This window comes from Microcaecilia unicolor, chromosome 3, assembly GCF_901765095.1.
Source record: "Microcaecilia unicolor chromosome 3, aMicUni1.1, whole genome shotgun sequence".
In the NCBI taxonomy this organism is placed as follows: Eukaryota; Metazoa; Chordata; class Amphibia; order Gymnophiona; family Siphonopidae; genus Microcaecilia; species Microcaecilia unicolor.
The window spans coordinates 212912796-212932652 of NC_044033.1; the positions used below are offsets into that span (position 1 = coordinate 212912796).

The 19857-nt window shown below is 46.7% G+C and overlaps 1 protein-coding gene across 4 annotated transcripts in view; it reads right to left on the bottom strand.

The window, feature by feature from the left end:
* The window catches only part of CCHCR1 (coiled-coil alpha-helical rod protein 1), a 52532-nt gene that overhangs the window by 5593 nt on the left and 27082 nt on the right, over positions 1-19857 (bottom strand). For 2 of the 4 annotated variants that reach the window (XM_030197414.1, XM_030197413.1), the window contains exons 13-17: positions 14755-14885; positions 14107-14349; positions 13484-13585; positions 11533-11684; positions 8258-8411 (exon numbers count right to left, since the gene is read on the bottom strand). In XM_030197414.1, coding sequence (XP_030053274.1) covers positions 8258-8411; positions 11533-11684; positions 13484-13585; positions 14107-14349; positions 14755-14885 — 782 coding nt within the window. Of the gene's footprint in view, positions 1-7050; positions 7111-8257; positions 8412-11532; positions 11685-13483; positions 13621-14106; positions 14350-14754; positions 14886-19857 lie in introns of those variants that run through there. The other 2 variants (XM_030197415.1, XR_003941522.1) reach the window with 2 other exon arrangements.

Consider the following 19857-nt stretch of genomic DNA (forward strand, 5'->3'; position numbering starts at 1 on the left):
TGTTGAGCTTGTTTCAGGTTAAAACACCGAACCTAGGCCCAGGGTCCCTGGTGTTCCTAGTGGTGAACAGCCATGGCAAATATTGTATGCGTTAGTTTGCAGAATTACTGCAAAGCCTTGCTTTTGGAGCAGAGATTTCTGTTCGATACTCTCGTGAGAGTTTTTTTTTTTTTTTCTTTAATGCTGTTCTGGCTGTAGAATGGTGGACATTTGAGCTTCCCCAGAATGGCAAAACTTATGTACCTATGCCCATTAGATATGAATGCTGGACTTGATGGACTTTAGGCCTTACCCAGCATAACCATACTTATGTACCTATGGTATAAATACACAGGAAGTGAGTGAATCCCCTTCCAATTGAAAGAACACTCTGGAGTGAAGGCGCATAGAATGAAAATGAAAAAGGACAAACTTGGAAATTACCTGTAACGAAAAAAGTGAAGTTGTGCCACAGCCACTTGGTGAAGGCAGTGTAGACAAGACTGTATCTGAATTCAAGAAAGCTTGATATAACATCAGGTCTCTAAGGAAGAGGAAGAGATAGCAGATGGTATGTATAGGCATACTGGACCAAACCAGGATGTTTATAATCTGCCAATGCTGAACTGATAGAGTAGTGACAAACACGAGTAGATGGTTTGAGGACCGTCCACTATCTTTAAGTGAAAGGATGACTTTATTCTCTAAGTGACCATAAGTCCTGTAAAAACCAGAAGAAAGCTAAAATGAAATATGAGAGGCTTCAAGGCAGTTGGAAAAGAAGGGAAGACATGAATAAAGCATGCCTGCTAAGGCAGCTGAGTGATTGGGAGCTTGGTAGACAGGACTGTCCCTCAGAGAATATGAAAGAGCTGATATATCCCCATGGCATCTGAACAATATACTGTATGCCTCTAGAGAAGGCTTCTTAAAGTCGGAAAAAGAAAACACTGTATAACACTACAGCCATTGAGAGTGTCTGTTAAGTTCTTTAAACACTATATAACATCATAGGCATGGAGTAAAATGCTTGAAAGGAACTAAGATATTATGGTCAGAATTTCAAAGTACCAATCAATTGACTCTTAGACAATGTAGTCCTATTCACCAGGGAATGAGAAAGACAGAAATTTACTCTATGCCTATAGAGAAAGTTTCTAAAGTTCTTAAAACACTGTATAATACTACAGCTATTGAGGAAAATGCTTGAAATTAATTATGATATTATGATAAGATGTAGATTTTCCACCAGGCAATGAAAAATGACTGAGCACCAGAAAAAACTAGTGTTAACAGCCCCGTGATACATAGAAATTTAAAACAAGAAAAGCTTGTTATATATCCATATACGAAAGGAGCCCCCTTTCAACCAAATATTGCCTGCTGATGTGAAGAGCATTTTAGAATACGCCGTTCAGCACATACAAAAGTGTACACATCTTGGAGCCGAACTGCTCTATGAACTGTAGCCTTACCTTCAGCAGAGAGATCCCCGACTGATAAGATGGAGGGAGAAACAAAATGGCCGCCGTTCGCACCACTGGCCCTGTGGCGATCATCGACAGCGCGCCCGACACCTCCGAACAAGCGGAGCCCAGTGGAACGGCGAAGAAACAACAGCCGGCGAAAAAGGCCCCGAAAAAACTGGAGGCAGCACCGGACCCGAAGAAACCTTGAAGGGAGAGCAAAATTTACACGTTCCGGCTGCGTGAACTGCGCGACGCTGACCGACAGCAGCTGTTTGAACTTTTAAGCCATATCGGAAAAAACAGGTGGCCACGCTTACGCGGTTCGCACCTTTTTTTTTTTTTTTTCATTTGTTTAAACTGCCGCCGCCAAAACGCAAGAAAATGGAGGAAATTAAATCTGACGAGAAAAATCGCTGTTTAAAGTCACAGATACTGAATTATTTTCTTCTGTTTGTTTTTTTTTTTTTTTTTTATAACCCCTCAATCATAATAAAACACTGGAGCTGCCTGCTCGTTAGAAGTCTGGAGAAAGAAAGGCTGCTTCTTTGAATTTCCTTTTATTTGATTTAATTCTTTTAAAGCAGCTACCTGTTAAAAGTGGCTGCCTCTCCCAAAGACGGTACACCTTTCCAGAGAAAGGGACGGCCCTTCCCTGCTAAGCCAGGGAGATGGGGAGGAAGGGGGGTGGACTCGAGACACCCGAGTTTAACACCCCCGAGGCTGTCAAAGAAAGAAGAGAAAGGAAACCCTGTCAAGCCTCTAAATAAGATTCCAGGCACAGAAGAAATATCACAAATATCTGTAATATCTAAAGAGAAAAGGAGAGAGACTAATGGGCTCACTTCCTACCTGCTGGGAGACTGAGAAAATACTGAGGCTAAGGTCACATGGCCAGGGCTCCTATTGGCTCTCTAGAGTCAGAGTTTTTTCTCAGTCTCCACCTGCTGGTAGGCGAGCACAACCCATCAGTCCAATCCTGGTCCGGTCCGGAGGGACGCTAAGGAATTAGCTCTTACCTGATTATTTTCTTTCAATTAGTTTTCCCCACTATTCGAGAATCTGTGGAACAGTTGTTTCTTTCCATCAACCAGCAGGTGGAAATAGAGAACTGAAAACTCAGCTGAGACATATATCTCTTGGCATCCAGTCCAGCTCTTCAGTATTTACATAGTCGAGCAGTAAGGAGAAACTCAGAAAACACAACAACCTTAAAATGCATAGCCAAAAGTCCTACAAAATGCAGAAATGTGGGCTAACCTAACACTATCCAGATGAGAAAACATGTGGACCTTGCTCATCTCTGGATAACTTGTAGAAAACAAGAGATATAGGAAGCACCATGCAAGGTGACAGTCATTTTCTTACCCATTACTTCGCACCGACTAAACTTCTCAGAAATCGTGGGCGGGCTCTGGAATAGTGGGAAAGACTAATGGAAAGAAAATTATCAGGTAAGAATTAAATTTCTCCTTCCATGACATAGCTTCACACTTTTCCAGAAACAGTGGGATGTTCAAAAGCAGTCCCTAGAATGTGTGGGATCCTGATGCCGCCGCCGCCCCGAGGACCAAAGGCCCAAAACTGGCTAACGAGTGCGCCACTACATCCATCCTGTGGTGGTTGGCAAAGGTATGCCACATTGCTGCATTGCAAATATCCGCTGGAGACACTAAGGTAGTCTCCGCCTAGGATGTCGCTGTACACCTTGTAGAACGAGCCCGCTAGAACTGAGGCGCCTGTTTCCCTGCAAGCAAATAAGCTAATGTAATAATCTTCAGCCATCTAACAACTGTGGGCTTGGAAGCCATTAGGCCAAGACTGTTTACCAAAAAGCACAGTCCAATTTGTGAAACTCATTCGTGATTTCCAGATATCTAATGAGGACTTTACATACATCAAGAAGCTTCAAGGAAGAATACTGAGCCACTTCATCCTCTGCAAAAGGATAGAAGCTCTAAAGATTGGCTGAGATGAAATGCTGATACCACTTTAGGAAGGAACCGTGCGCAGGGAGACCCCCTGCCTCCGAAAAGGAAGGAAAGGGATCCTGACGAGAGAGCCTGAAGCTCTGAAACCCTATGTGCCGATGCAACAGCCACCAAGAATGCTGTCTTTAGTGCAAGATCATTCAAGGAGGCCTTCTAGAGTGGCTCAAAAGGAGACTTCTGAAGAGCCCAAAACTCTAAATTAAGGTTCCACTCTAGACGTGTGTGAAAAGAGGTTGCAAATGGCTTGCTTCCCACAAGAATCAAACAATATCTGGGTGAGCTAGTAATAAAACCTCCCTTTTCCTGTCTTTTGGTCTCTGTCTGACTTTATTCTTCCTGAGAATAGCTCTAAACACAGCATTATTATTATTATTATTTATTGCATTTGTATCCCACATTTTCCCACCTATTTGCAGGCTCAATGTGGCTTACATAGTATTGTTAAACATTACAGCCCCCATGGTCAGTTTTATGGCTGTATTTTGAATTAGTTGTAGCTGTCAAATATCACTTGCTCTAAGAGCAGTGTAGAGTGTATTATAATAGTCTGACTCACTAATAATAATGAACGACTGGATTAATATGTTTAAAGGCAGGGGGGTTTAATAATGATCTGATCAAATGGATCTGACAGAGCCTGAAAAAAACATTTCTTGAGTATCAGAGAAATTTGTGGCTGAAAGGATAATGTATTGTCCAGGAAAACACACAATACCTTAACTTGCGGTTGAGGACCGATTGGGACAGAGCTAAGAAGAATGGGCAAAGATAAAGTTATCATTGCAGAGTTAGACTGGGACCCCCGCCAGAAAGGAAGTGAAGTCACGTAAGGCATTCTGCACTGCCCTGAGCTCCAAATGATTTATCGATCATCAAGACTCCTGTTCCGTCCAGGTGCCCTGTGCCAGATGGAACTTGTCATGAGTTCTTCAGCCCAACTTGCTGGCATCCTTTGTTACTACCTCCCATTGTATTATCAGAAAAGGAGTTACGACAGTCAAATTCCTAGGCGACAAATACCACTGCATACTCCGTGTCCGATGAAGGTCATACTTCTGTGACACAGGAGGCCAGCGACTGAGAAGAGATTCCTGTAATGGTCGCATATGAGCCTTTGCACATGGCACCACTTCCATCGCCACCATCATTGACCCTAGAACCTGGACATAGTCCCAGACCCTGAGAAGACGAATCTGTTGAACCAGTTTCGACCTCTCCCGTGCTGTGTCAAATAAAATGCCCAGATACTTCAGCGTCTGCGATGGAGTTCGTCTGCTCTTCCAGAAATTGATCACCCAACCCGACTGCAGAAGACAGACAATTTTGTCCATCGTCGCCACACTGTCTGAATAGGACAATGCACGAATGAACCAGTCATATGGATATCCCTTTTCTTCAAATCTTCTGACCATTTCCTTTGATCTTAATTCAAAAGTCGCCACCACCATAACCTTGGTAAACATTCTTGGAACCGTGGAGAGACTAAAGGGCAAAGCCCTGAACTGGAAGTGAAGACCCAGCACCACAAAACGTAGAAACCTTTGATACAGCAACCATATGGCTATATGCAAGTGTGCCTCCTTGAGATCAAGGGCGGTGAGAAATTCTCCCACTTGAACCGAGGCTGTAACTGCACTTAGTGTCTCCATGCAAAAACAAGACACTCGGAGACAGTGGTATAGACTTTTTGAGATCTAAGATCGAATGAAAGGTGCCTTCCTTCTTTGGGACAATGATGACAGAATATCTGCTTGTCCCTGATTAGTCTGGGGAACTGGAATAATGGCCCAAAGCTCCAGCAAGGAATCAATAGTGGCCTGAAGCTCGACCACGTTGGTTCCCTTACAATAAGGAAACTGCATGAAGAGAGGAGGGACTGGGTGGGGGAACTCCAATTTCTAGCTTTCTGTAAGAATATCCAGAACCCACTGGTCTGACATGTTTGCCCACTCCTGAAGACGTCCTCACACTGGAGGAAGAGAAGAGTGGACCAGCCTCGCATCACTGCGAAGCTCTGGAGGCATTGGGTGCTCTAGCTGACTGAGAGGAGGAGGACTTCCTGTCTGCACAAAAGGAAGCCTGGCGTGCCTGAAAGTGGGACTTCTGATCCTATTTGCTGATGACCAGGCCAGTACAGTCTGCTGTCTCAAAATTGTGATCAAGAGCCCTCTTAAGACAGACAAGAGGCTTTTTGGCTTATCCTCCAGCAACCACTGTGGCTTACTTTCCCCCAGGTCTTTCACCAAATTACTGAGATCTTTTCCAAATAGCCACTTGAACTGAAAGGGCAGTTTAACTAGATGTGACTTCAACGTTGCATCCGCTGCCCATTGCCGCAACAGCCAAAGACATACTGTGGGCTGTAACCCATAATATGTCTCATAAACAGCATCTGCCAAGAAGGCTAACCTCGCTTCCAGCTAGTGTTTACATCGATTGTCCATCTTGTATTGCCAACTGCTGATGCCTCTACAGGCATGCTCTTGCCATAAATGAGCTGCACACTGTCACTTGAAGGTCCAAAGAGGCCACTTCAAAGGCTTGTTTCGGCGAGCCTTCTACCTTCCTATCTTGTAGATCTTTTAGGGCAATGCCCCCTTCCATCAGCAAAGTGGTCTTAGTTGCCACCATAACCAGGGAGTCCACTCTGGGAAGTTGTAATTTACAGTCTCCTCCAAAACTAATGAGTAGAGGTGAGCCATGGCTCTTCCCACTCTCAGCCCAGCGTTCTGTACGACCCATTCTGCTGTAATCAGTTCCTGCATGTCTGGATGCATCGGGAAGGTCCTCTAAGCTCCCTCATGATCAAGGAAGATGGAACTCCTGACGCTCAATGGAAAGCACTGCCTCAGAGATAAGAGTACTGAGCTCCTCTTTATGAAACAACCTCAGTACTTTCGGATTCTGTCCCTCCTCTAACAGCTTCTTCAAAAATGGCTTCTCTGAATAGACCTAGGCCACATTAGATAAGGAGAAAGAAACAGAGATAGCCTCATCTGCCCACTCCTGGAGGTCCAAACGAGATCTCTTAGGAGCCGGAAGGACAGCGGGGTGATAAAGTGAAGCACCTTGCAACAACTCTGACTGTCCCTGCATCAGTAAATAGACCTGGTGTAAGAGCAATATAAACTCCGGAGAAAACAAAAATCCTGATGCAGCTGAATGCTCTGTCAGGCCCTGGGACTATAAAATGTGCTCTGAATGTAATCAGAGGCTGCTCTTCCCTGTCAGTTGGCCCCATCAAAATGGCGCCTGTTCCCGCACTCTCCTGCATCAAAGTGCACACCGACCCTGCTGGAGAGCTTGAAGACACCAGCGTATTTGGATACTGCGCCAAATCCAAAGATTTTTATACATCCCGTGGGATTCCTGATTTACATGCATTGCAATGCCGGCCAGCTAGTCCCACAGCAAGAACCCCACTTAACTGCCTCTGCGGAAATTGCCATTCACCCCAACTGTCACAAGCACTGCACGTGTCTCAAGTGGCGAATCAGGATCCCTCCCCTGCACTAAATAGAACTTGCAGCCCTCCAAGCGGTTCCAAGTCAAACTTTAGTCGGACTTACCACTGCCGGCTGTTCCCTCAAGCTCACAGTCTCTAGAAGTCTTACCACAGAAGAGAAAGGCTCAGGTGTCCCATGCTTTCCAGCAAACCTCTTTCCATCTCCTTTCTTTAAAAAAAAGTTGTGCTGTAAAAGGAGAGCTCCACAGCACACACATGTGAGAGGTGAAGGGAGGGAAAAAGCCAATTTGCGGGGCACCAGAGACAGGAATCTGAAGACCTCCACTAATGACTGTAGACTCAAGCCACCCACAAAGCTCAACTGGGGACCAGCGGACCAGGAGCAAAGCACTCAGAATCAGAGGCTGAAAAGTGTTTCCATCCATCTGCTGGAGGAGATAGAAAATATTGAGGAGCCGGACTGGATACCAAGAGAGATATGTCTCAGCTCAGTTTTCAGTTCTCTATCTCCACCTGCTGGTTGATGGACACAAGTTCTGGAATAGTGATATTTTTATTTTTTTTTGTTACATTTGTACCCTGCGCTATCCCACTCATGGCAGGCTCAATGCGGCTTACATGGGGCAATGGAGGGTTAAGTAACTTGCCCAGAGTCACAAGGAGCTGCCTGTGCTGGGAATCGAACTCAGTTCCTCAGTTTCCCAGGACCAAAGTCCACCACCCTAACCACTAGGTCACTCCTCTCCTGCTTAGAGAGAAGACAAGGATCAAAGCAAAGCAGGCTGGTAGCAGATATAATTTATCCTGATTGTCTTTGGGGCTCTGAGAATTAGACAAATTTAAATCTCATACTTTTGATGGCTCGGAGATGTCTTTTGTTTTATTGGCAACAACAGGATCCCCCTTCCATGACTTTTTGGAAGAATAAACTCTTTTTATTTGTTGAAAATGGAAAGGCTGGATGCCAAGTTTGGCTCTCCTAGGGCCTGGCGTCAATTTCAGCAAACATGGTCTTTGTTTTGGGACTCCTTACCACATCAATCCCTGAGTTCTTTATTGAACTTGTGAACTGGAGCATATTTTTCTGTGGAGGGGGAAGGGAGAAGGGGATGGGCTTTGTTTTATGTGCAACAGCTGTTTAATAGTCTGGGTCTTCCTGAAGGAATAACACAGTTGGCCCAGGGTTGGATGGTATCTGATCTTGTGCAGTTCAGGTGGTAGTTTCAGGTTTGGGTGGGTGTGGGATGGAGAGTTCTTTAATCAAAAATTGGTCACTTTTCAACAGTATTGTAAGTTGTGCATTATTATATGTCTTTTGTTGTAACTTTAATTTAAAATATATATAAATCTCATACCTTTGGAAGGTTGCCCAGCACCAGGCCTCAAAGTGTGGGGCTGAAGGGAAGGCTTGTCTCCTGCTTGCGACTCATACCAGGCTGGGGAGGGCTGGATGGCTGCTTTTCTAGTCTCCTTATACTGTTTCAGGAGGCCCTCCTGTCTCAGGGTTGCCTGTGGTAGGGGAAAAGGCATTAACAGGAAGCAACAGAAACAACAATTTCCAGTGAGGGATTGAAGATTGTGAGAGAGGGATTAAGATGCAGTCTCATGAACCATCTCATTTACAAACAGCTTTAAAACTTAAAGCACTTCACTAACATACAAAACAGTCATTTTAGGGATGCAGAGCCTGCCAACAAAAATGTAGGATTATGAGCTAAATGAATCCTTCCAAGAACAAAAATTGCATATATTCAAATATTATAGTCATCTTAAAGACTGCCAAACCTTTTGTTCAAGCTACAAGACAAAACCTGTGAATCCTTCCTTTCCGAAGTGTCCTCACCAGATCAGTTCAGAACCTGTGGGCTGTGCCTGCTGACCAGCGTTCTTTGCCTGATAACAGTACTTCTGTCTCTAGTAGATGATGTGCGGACCGTGCAACTTCTAGACCTGTTACTGAAGCAGCTCCTGATCCAGTTGGAGAACTGGTACAAATTTTAATTTGATCTGGAGTGGGGATGACACTCAGAGGAGTCACAGTTCCCCCCCCCCCCCCCCCCACACACACACTTGGTTCACCGCTGTTTTTTCATTCCCCCGAAAGGAGTTTTTAAATAATTGGATTGGAAGTTGCTCCGAGTTTGTTCCAGGCTACAGCAGCAGTTAGCAGAAACAAGTGGGAATATGCATGTATAGTGAGGAGGGATGATTGCCTTTCTTCTGCTAGTCCTGAGGGAGCTTGGGTTTGAGGCTGTTGTTCAGGCCAACAGCAGCACTTCTTTCAGAGTGCTAGGCCGAAGAACTGGTCTTTCCTACCAGCTTGGCTCATGTGCCAGAGATAGTTTTTGGGGTGAACTTCTGGTGCAGGCCTCAGTGGAAGGTGATAACTCAGATCAGAGCTCCTTCCCCTTGTTGGTTTATTTTCCTTCAGATGGAGTTTCTAGCATTTAAATGTAAAACCAAGAACATTGAGCAGCCATTTTCACCACAGAAACAGCATAAGCAGGAATTAGTGGGGATCACTCCTGCCCCAATGCGCCAGTAGATCACCAGCGAGGTATAGTGTGTGTGTGTGTGTGGGGGGGGGGGGGGGGGAGGCACTGACCTAACGATGGAGATTTTGATTAGCCGACTTAATTTCTCTCTAACATTTCAACATCCTCAGATTTTCCAGTAGAACAGATTCCGCTACAAGAAATCTGTCTCCATTTTTCTATTATGGCTTAGTTCTTCAGAAGTTATGCTTCAAGTGCTGTAGTTTTTGAGAAACATATCTTTGGCATGTTTTTTTAGGCTTGAAAGAAAACAGCAAAAGAGTAGAGGATGACGGCAGCATTTGTTTGTTTTGAACTACAGTGGTTTCTTCCACCATCAGACAGATTGTTTTATCGGATATCCAGAGTACTGCACCAAGTACAACACACTACAACCATCACAGAGTGTTAGTATGTGACCCCTGAAGCAGGCAGCTTGCCCGCTGAAACACAGACCCGTGTCGGGTCTTTGCTGTTGGTGCTATAATAAAGTGTTTTTTATTTTCTACAACTCCCAGCCTGCCTGTGAGTTGTGTGTCATCCTCTACTATTTTGCTGATTCCTTGGATCGTCATAGAGGACTTTCCAGTTTTTGCTCCTTTTGAGTCTCGAAACCACCTTCCCCCTCTTTAGCATAGTTGGTAGTTTGACAAGTGGTATTCAAAGAAAGGAATTCTCCCTCTGAATCATTTCACTCACATCTTTCTTTTCTTCAGCGGACATTTTAAACAAGTGGCAGCAGCAGGCAGGAAAGGAGTAGGGATCTTTTCTGCCCCGAAGAAAGCCACTAGACCACTAGGGTGACTTCAAGTTTGAGCGGGGAGGGTGCCCAGGGCTGGAGGGGAGGTGGATGTAGAGTATGGGTGCAGGAAGGAGGGAAAAAATGGGGCAAGGAGGTTAGATTGAGAACAGGAGATACGAGGCGATCTAGCCCAATGGGTTGAAGCCAGTAGGCAGAGACTGCCGCCACACTGGTTCACCCAAAACAATAGCAAACGCTATTGAATACAATAGCAAAAGATTGTTAGAAATAAAGAACTGCCTATGCGTGGTCCATCTGTAAAAAGTCAAAAGCTGTTCTAGTTGGTAGGCAGCATTTTAATTTATTTGAAAGCTTCCTCTATGTAGATATAAATATAATGAAATAAGCAGCTTCAAAAATTATTGTAGCTGGTGGAAACAGCTCTAAAAGGCTGTATTTTGTGCTCATTTTTGTACACTGTTCTATACAATACAGATGGCTAGATTTCAGTGAGGATATCCTGTTTCCTGATGGGTTCATTAATCTGCCTTGGGAAGCCTGGTGTTATAAAGATTGGAAGTAACATTAAACATTAAACTCTCCTTTCATTGGAGAACATGGAATCACATCTTCACCTCATCTCTTTTGTACAAATGGATTATTTTGTTTAGAGCATGTTTCAGGGACAAGTGGTTTTCATGTCAAAATAAGGGGACTGTGGTGCAGCAGGGGCTGGGATGCAAGAAATTACGTGTGGCAGGGACGGGTAGGGACAGTTTAGATTCCTGTGGGGACATGCAGGGACGGGTAAGATTTCTGTCCCCATGGAACTCTCTAGTCACAAGTACTTGGCAGAATCTCAAAGAGTAGCAAGATTCCATGTAACCAATCCCGGGGCAAGCAGTGGCTTCCCCCATGTCTATCTCAATAACTGGACTTTTCCTCCAGAAACTTGTCCAACCCTTTTTTAAATCCAGGTACGCTAACCACTGTTACTACATCCTCCGGCAATGAGTTCCACAGCTTAACTATTCTTTGAATGAAAAATATTTCCTCCTATTTCTTTTAAAAGTATTTCCATGTAATTTCATTTGAGTGTCCCTGGTCTTTGTACTGTGAGGATGCTAAAGCAGGAGAAATTAGGTCTTATCTGCTCATTTTCTTTCCTTTAGTGCCACCAGACCAGTCTAGAGGCCCTCCCTAATAAATAATGTTCATTAATATGAGGCCGGAGACATGTACATGGTCACACAATTTATAAAAGCCCTTTTTTTTTTTTTTTTTGCATGTGATACAGGTTTGACAAACAGAAACGGTTTTATAAAATTACCCCCAGAGAATCTGTGAGATTTACCATAAGAAGATTCCTGTCTCTCTCCAGTTCTTGTAGTTTCTTGCTGAGCTGCTGAATCTCTTGCTGCTGGGCAGCCTCCTGCACTTTCAATAGTTCCTGTGCCCTCTCCTTCTCGCGGGTTGTCTGGCGCTCCACTTGTCGCAGAGCTACAACTGTATGGGAACATGGTAATTAATTAAATATCTTGTCTTCCAAATGAGGGAAAATAGCCAAATACACTTTCTTTTGATGTCATCATCACGGAAACAAAATACATCAGCTGATCATGACTATTTGGCTGAACTAGTCAACTCATCAATAACTACCTAATCTCCATCTGCAGGTCTTAGATATTAATCTATGGCAGTGCTTCCCAAACTTTATCTAATATGTGACCATCTTTGGGAAAAGGTGACAAAGTAGCAAATCCAAAATGTTGAGAGTGACTGATTTTTCATATCTGCAAAAGTTACATGGGTGAACTCCAGTAGCTTTCTTTTTTTCACATAAAAAGGATGTGGTTTGGACTGTTGTATTACAGAATTTATAAAAAAACATTTTTTTGTTTCTGGTGACTTTAGTCACCTTTTCCCAGAGATGGTCACATATGACCCCCCCCCCCCCCCCCCCCCCGATGATGTAAAGCAAAAGCAGACCCCATGCCCTTCCCTTTTCTCATCCACTTCTTCCTCCTTTCCCAGCTTATCCAAAGCAAAAACAGAGCAGCAGCAGCGAGTACAGGGTATGCTCATGGATCCCAGTACTGTGCACAAGTTACCAGTCTCAAAGGTAGCCCAGGACAGGAGGAGGGGGCAGGGCCCATGACTGTACACGGCTGACTTCCACTAATAGGCATAGGAAGGAGAAGCACTCTGTCTTTCTGACCCTATCTACTAATGGTGTGATCCTTTTTGGGGTTCTGACTCAAAATTTGGGAACCACTGATCAACGGTAGGCCTGATTTCCACTGCTTACGTTAGCATTTTATAGACATAGTGTGCCCTCTTAAACTAGGTGCCCCTTTAAAATATTACCCTCTTTGTATCTGCCCCATGTATACTTTGGAAGAATGGCAGGATTGGGGAGATATGATAAGACAGACTTTTTCAATGAAAAGAAGCTCTGGAACAAGAGGGCATAGGATGAAGATGAAAGAGAGAGACTCAGGAGTAATCCAAGGAAATACGTCTTTCGGGAAAGGGTGGTGGATATGTGGCTTGGCCTCCCAGTGGAGGCAGAGGACACAAAGACTATATCTGAATTCAAGACAGTATGGGACAAGCACAAAGAATAAGGAAGAAGAAGGGATAGTTAACATCAGTAGATGGTATGGATGAGCTATTGATCTTTATCTGTGTTTGAGTTATTGTACCACCTTTCCTAGAAGTCTGGGGCAGTATTTTTCCCCATTTTTGGTCAAGTCTTCCTCTCTCCAGTTTCACAATGATTCCCCCTTTGACTCTGAGATTTCCATTCTACGGAATATGCTTTCTTCTACCTATATCTTGTCTTTCCCCATCTTCTAGAATAAATGTTTCCCAAACTATGGCCTATAGAACATATTTGTCTAGCCTGCAGGTTGACCTTTTGATTGGGGGGGGGGGGCATAAATGGAAGTGTGACCGATTCTGCAATGCTAACAGGGTTCCCAACCCCCACCAAGAGAAAGACGACCCACATATCAAAATCTAGACTGTCCAGTGGGATCTGAGCAAAGATTCATAATGGTATCACCCGAAGAGAGTTGAAAAGCAGAAAAAAAACATGAACTGCTGAAAGAATTTCTGAACAGAAGTTCCAGATTTTAACAATTAAAAGACTACAGTCATTTAAGAGAAGAACCTGTAAAGGTCACCAAGGATGAGCCCGTTGACAGAAACGAGGGATAGTTTGAAGTGCTGGACTCTTCTCAGGATGCGTCTCACCTTTAAAAAAAAAAAAAAAAAAAATACAGTACCACCTTTTCCATTACCTGCTTTGGTATGTTCCCTCCTGGCCTCCTGCAGCCGCTTTTCCATTTCTGTCAGCTGCTGCTGCATCTGAGCCTCCACTTCTGTGACTTTCTGCTGAAGGGCTGAGAGAAGGACACACCAAGGACCAGACTGAGAACTAGGCAGAACATAAGAAGAAAAAGTACAATGACCAGACCAGGTGGGATATAAAATGGAAAAATGCCCAGGGAGTTGGGAATGGAGGTTTGTGGCAGCAGATCCCAACCCTGATTGCAAAGGAGTTAGAAGTACCAAAAAAGCAGTGGAAAACTGCTGCTGCAATTCTGCATTTGCAGGTTTCTTCTCTGGGGAACTGTTTTCCTACCAGAAGTTGCAGGATATTAAATCCTTGTTTATAGCCAATCCTCTAGATTCTGAATTCTACACACGCAGGATGGGGAACTAAAAAGATTGCGACTCTCCTCAAGGTCACTCACACTGAGAATCAGAAGTAGGTCTGGGTTTTAAAAATACACCATGGGGAGATAAAATGGCTTGTCAAAAGGTTCTGTAAGATGTGTCAGAGTCAGGATGTCCTTCAGATGGAGAGATGGTATGCGTCTGCGTGTGTGTGGGGGTTGACATGAGGGCATTTCCTAGGTACCTTGTTCATACTGCTCCTGCTGCTGGGACAGTTCATCTCTCAGTGCCTCTGCATGCTCCCTGCTTTCCCCCAGAACCTGCTCTGCTGTCCTCAGCTGCTCTTTCAAGTCCTCTTCTCTCTCTTCCTTCTCCTCTAGCGCTGCACGTCGCTCCTGTGCTAGTAAGCGCTGTGACCGGGACTCCTCCTCCAAGGCCTCCTGCAGATGCCGCATGGCAGCCTGCTGTTCATCCAGCTCCACCTCGACTGCAAGGAGAGAGAGGAAAGGGAGAGAATCTCCGATTCGTGTGTATAGTCTCTCTGGAATTTATTGTTTTGCTACACTTTCTACCTTCACACATTTAGCATTAAGATTGTTTTAATATTTTACTGCCTTTATTATTTATGTTATTACAGTTACTATGAGTTCATTGTAAACTGTAATGAAAAGTGATATAACAAATATGACTAAATTAATAAAACTACCAAAGTGTCACCTCCTCCTAACCCATTCCATAGTGAGAAGCACTCGTCCCAGCCCCAAAGTCTCCTAAGAGAGATGCTGAAACGAGACCATCCCAGCCTCCCGCTGGATCTCCCCTTATCATCTTCTCCCTTCTATGAGGCGTCCTCCCACGCCCCTTCCCCAAGACAGCTACGACACACACTCACATTTCTTTCTGGCCTCGCTGACCTTCCTCTCGATGATCTGAGCACTGCGCTTCAACTCCGCAGACAGGCTGTCTCTCTCCTGGTGCAGGAGCTCCACCTCGGCACGCAGATCCTCATAGGAAGGGCCACAGCTGCAGAACAACATCTGGAGTCAGCCAGTATTACAAACAATGTGCCCCAGTGGGACAGGGGAGTGATCCATAGGTGGAGGCATTTCCAGGACCAAGTTTAGAGGGGAAGACAAACAGTACCAGAACATAAGAGTAGCCATACTGGGTCAGACCAATGGTCCATCTAGCCCAGTATTCTGTTTTCCAAACAGTGGCCAAGCCAGGTCACAAGTACCTGGCAGAAATCCAAATCGTGGCAACATTCCAGAACCCCAAGGAGTAACAAGATTCCGGAATCATAACGAATAGCAAGATTCCATGAAGAATCTCAAAGAGTAGCAAGATTATGGAACCCTAAAGAGTAGCAACATTCCATGCTACAAATCCCAGAGCAAGCAGTGGCTTCCCATGTCTGTCTCAATAGCAGACTATGGACTTTTCCTCCAGGAACTTGTCCAAACCTTTTTTAAACCCAGATACGCTAACCACTGTTACCACCTCCGGCAAAGAGTTCCAGAGATTAACTATTCGTTGAGTGAAAAAACTATTCATTGAATCAGAACTAAACTTAGCAAGTCCTGGTGTGTACCCCCACCACCACCCCAGCCACTGCATGCTGGGATTTCTATTTACTTTCCCTAGGAAAACAAGATCTGCAAGTCTAGAATGCACTGGAGGTAAAGGCAGAACTGGCTCAGCCTATCTTTACAATCTGGAGCCAGTTAGCGAATGATACATACCTGTAGCAGGTGTTCTCCGAGGACAGCAGGCTGATTGTTCTCACGACTGGGTTGACGTCCACGGCAGCCCCCACCAACCGGAAGAAAACTTTGCAGGTGGTCCCGCACGCAGGGCACGCCCACCGCGCATGCGCGGCCGTCTTCCCGCCTGTGCGCGACCATTCCCGCTCAGTTGAATGACAAGCAAAGGAATGAGTAAACACAACTCCAAAGGGGAGGAGGGAGGGTAGGTGAGAACAATCAGCCTGCTGTCCTCGGAGAACACCTGCTACAGGTATGTATCATTCGCTTTCTCCGAGGACAAGCAGGCTGCTTGTTCTCACGACTGGGGTATCCCTAGCTCTCAGGCTCACTCAAAACAAGAACTCCAGGTCAATTGAACCTCGCAACGGCGAGGACATAACAGAAATTGACCTACGAAGAACAACTAACTGAGAATGCAGCCTGAACAGAATAAATCGGGTCCTGGAGGGTGGAGTTGGATTCAAACCCCAAACAGATTCTGCAGCACCGACTGCCTGAACCGACTGTCGCGTCGGGTATCCTGCTGGAGGCAGTAATGTGATGTGAATGTGTGGACTGATGACCACGTCGCAGCCTCGCAAATCTCTTCAATAATGGCTGACTTCAAGTGGGCCACTGATGCTGCCATGGCTCTAACACTATGAGCCGTGACATGACCCTCAAGAGTCAGCCCAGCCTGGGCGTAAGTGAAGGAAATGCAATCTGCTAGCCAATTGGAGATGGTGCGTATCCTGACAACGACCCCCTTCCTATTGGGGTCGAAAGAAATAAACAATTGGGCGGACTGTCTGTGGGGCTGTGTCCGCTCCAGATAGAAGGCCAACGCTCGCTTGCAGTCCAATGTGTGCAACTGACGTTCAGCAGGGTGGGTATGTGGTCCGACACCACCTTTGGCAGGAACTTAGGGTGAGTGCGGAGTACTACCCTGTTATGATGAAATTTGATATAAGGAGCATGAGCTACCAGGGCTTGAAGCTCACTGACTCTACGAGCTGAAGTAACTGCCACCAAGAAAATGACCTTCCAGGTCAAGTACTTCAGATGGCAGGAATTCAGTGGCTCAAAAGGAGGTTTCATCAGCTGGGTGAGGACGACGTTGAGATCCCATGACACTGCAGGAGGCTTGACAGGGGGCCTTGACAAAAGCAACCCTCTCATGAATTGAACGACTAAAGGCTCTCCAGAGATGGCTTACCCTCTACACGATGATGGTAAGCACTAATTGCACTTAGGTGATTCCTTACTGAGTTGGTCTTGAGACCAGACTCTGATAAGTGCAGAAGGTATTCAAGCAGGTTCTGTGCAGGACAAGAACGAGGTTCTAGGGCCTTGCTCTCACACCAGACGACAAATCTTCTCCACTTGAAAAAGTAACTCTTTTTAGTGGAATCCTTTCTAGAGGCAAGCAAGACGCGGGAGACCCCCTCAGACAGACACAACGAAGCAAAGTCTACGCCCTCAACATCCAGGCCGTGAGAGCCAGAGACTGAAGGTTGGGGTGCAGAAGCACTCCGTCGTTCTGCGAAATGAGAGTTGGAAAACACTCCAATCTCCACGGTTCTTCGGAGGACAACTCCAGAAGTAGAAGGAGCCAGATCTGACGGGGCCAAAAAGGCGCTATCAGAATCAGGGTGCCGTGGTCTTGCTTGAGCTTCAGTAAAGTCTTCCCCACCAAAGGTATGGGAGGATACGCATACAGGAGGCCGGTCCCCCAATGGAGGAGAAAGGCATCCAACGCCAGTCTGCCGTGTGCCTGTAGTCTGGAACAGAACAGAGGCAGCTTGTGGTTGGTCTGAGAGGCGAAAGGGTCCACTGAGGGAGTGCCCCACTCTCGGAAGATCTTGCGTACCACTCTGGAATGGAGCGACCACTCATGCGGTTGCATGACTCTGCTCAGTCTGTCGGCCAGACTGTTGTTTATGCCTGCCAGGTATGTGGCTTGGAGAAGCATGCCGAACTGGCAAGTCCAACGCCACATCCCGACAGCTTCCTGACACAGGGGGCGAGATCCGGTGCCCCCCTGCTTGTTGATGTAATACATTGCAACCTGATTGTCTGTCCGAATTTGGATGATTTGGTAGGACAGCCGATCTCTGAAGGCCTTCAGCGCGTTCCAGACCGCTCGGAGCTCCAGGAGGTTGATCTGGAGATCTTGTTCCTGGAGGGACCACAGTCCCTGGGTGTAGAATCCATTGACATGAGCTCCCCACCCCAGGCGAGACGCATCCGTCGTCAGCACTTTCGTGGGCTGCGGAATTTGGAATGGCTGTCCCAGGGTCAAATTGGTCCGAATGGTCCACCAGTGCAGCGAATTGCGGCAACTGATGGACAGGCGGATGACATCTTCTAGATTCCCGGTAGCTTGACACTACTGGGAAGTTAGGGTCCATTGAGCAGGCGAGCCATGGGAGTCACATGAACCGTGGAGGCCATATGACCCAGGAGTCTCAACATCTGCCGAGCTGTGACCTGCTGAGACGCTCTGGTCTGAGAGGCAAGGGATAGAAGGTTCTGCGCCCTTGCTTCGGGGAGAAAGGCCTGAGCCGTCTGAGAATTCAGCAGCGCTCCTATGAATTCCAGAGATTGGACTGGCTGGAGATGGGACTTCGGGTAATTTATCACAAACCCCAGCAGCTCCAGAAGGTGGATAGTGCGCTGCATGGACCGAAGAGCTCCTGCCTCTGAGGTGCTCTTGACCAGCCAATCGTCGAGGTACGGGAACACGTGCACTCCCAGCTTGCGTAGATACGGCGCAACCACCACGAGACACTTCGTGAACACCCGTGGTGCAGAGGCGAGCCCAAAGGGCAGCACACAATACTGAAAATGCCGTGTCCCCAGACGGAATCGGAGATACTGTCTGTGAGCTGGCAGTATCGGGATGTGAGTGTAAGCGTCCTTTAAATCCAGGGAACATAGCCAATCGTCTTTCTGAATCATTGGTAGAAGGGTGCCCAAGGAAAGCATCCTGAACTTCTCTTTGACCAGGTATTTGTTCAGGCCTCTCAGGTCTAGGATGGGGCGCATCCCCCCTGTTTTCTTTTCCACAAGGAAGTACCTGGAATAGAATCCCTCCCTTCCTGCCCGGGTGGCACGGGCTCGACCGCATTGGTGCTGAGAAGGGCGGAGAGTTCCTCTGCAAGTACCTGCCTGTGATGGGAGCTGAAGGATTGGGCTCCCGGTGGGCAATTTGGTGGAGTGGAGGCCAAATTCAGGGTGTATCCGCACCGCACTATTTGGAGAACTCACTGGTCGGAGGTTATCAGAGGCCACCTTTGGTGAAAAACTTATCCTCCTCCCTCCGACTGGCAGGTCGTCCGGTACGGACACTTTGATGGCGGCTATGTTCCCATGGATCCAGTCAAAAGCCCGTCCTCGGCTTTTGCTGTGGAGGTGCAGGGGGCTGCTTAGGCGCACGCTGTTGACGGGAACGGGCGCACTGGGGCTGTCCCTGTGCCTGAGGAGGCCTTCAGGCCGGCTGGGTGTACCTACGCTTGCTGTAGGCGTAGGGAGCAGCCTGCTGGGCCTCGGAAATACATCCACCTGCAGAGGTGGATGCTGAAGGCGCCCGGTGGGAGAGCTTGTCGAGAGCGGTTTCCTGCTGGTGTAGTTGGTCCACTAACTGCTCGACCTTCTCGCCAAAAATGTTATCCCCCCGGCAAGGGACATCCACCAGTCGCTGCTGGGTGTGGTTGTCCAGGTCAGAGGCACGCAGCCAGGAGAGTCTGCGCATCACTATACCTTGGGCCGCAGCTCGAGATGCCACATCACAGGTGTCATAGATACCCCTGGACAGGAACTTTCTGCACGCCTTCAGCTGCCTGACCACCTCCTGAAAAGACCTGGACTGCTCCGGAGGGAGCTTGTCGACCAGGTCCGCCAGTTGCCTCACATTGTTCCGCACGTGAATGCTCGTGTAGAGCTGGTATGACTGGATGCGGGTCACGAGCATGAAAGATTGGTAGGCCTTCCTCCCAAACGAATCCAGAGTGCGAGACTCCCACCCCGGGGGCGCCGAGGCGGTATCCCTCGAACTCCGAGCTCTCTTGAGAGCAGAGTCCACGACCGCCGAGTCATGAGGCAATTGAGGACGCATCAACTCTGGGTCAGAGTGGATCCTGTATTGGGACTCCGCTTTCTTGGGGATGGTGGAGTTAGATAATGGCTTCAGCCAGTTCCGAAGCAGTGTCTCTTTGAGGACATTGTGCAACAGCACCGTGGAAGACTCT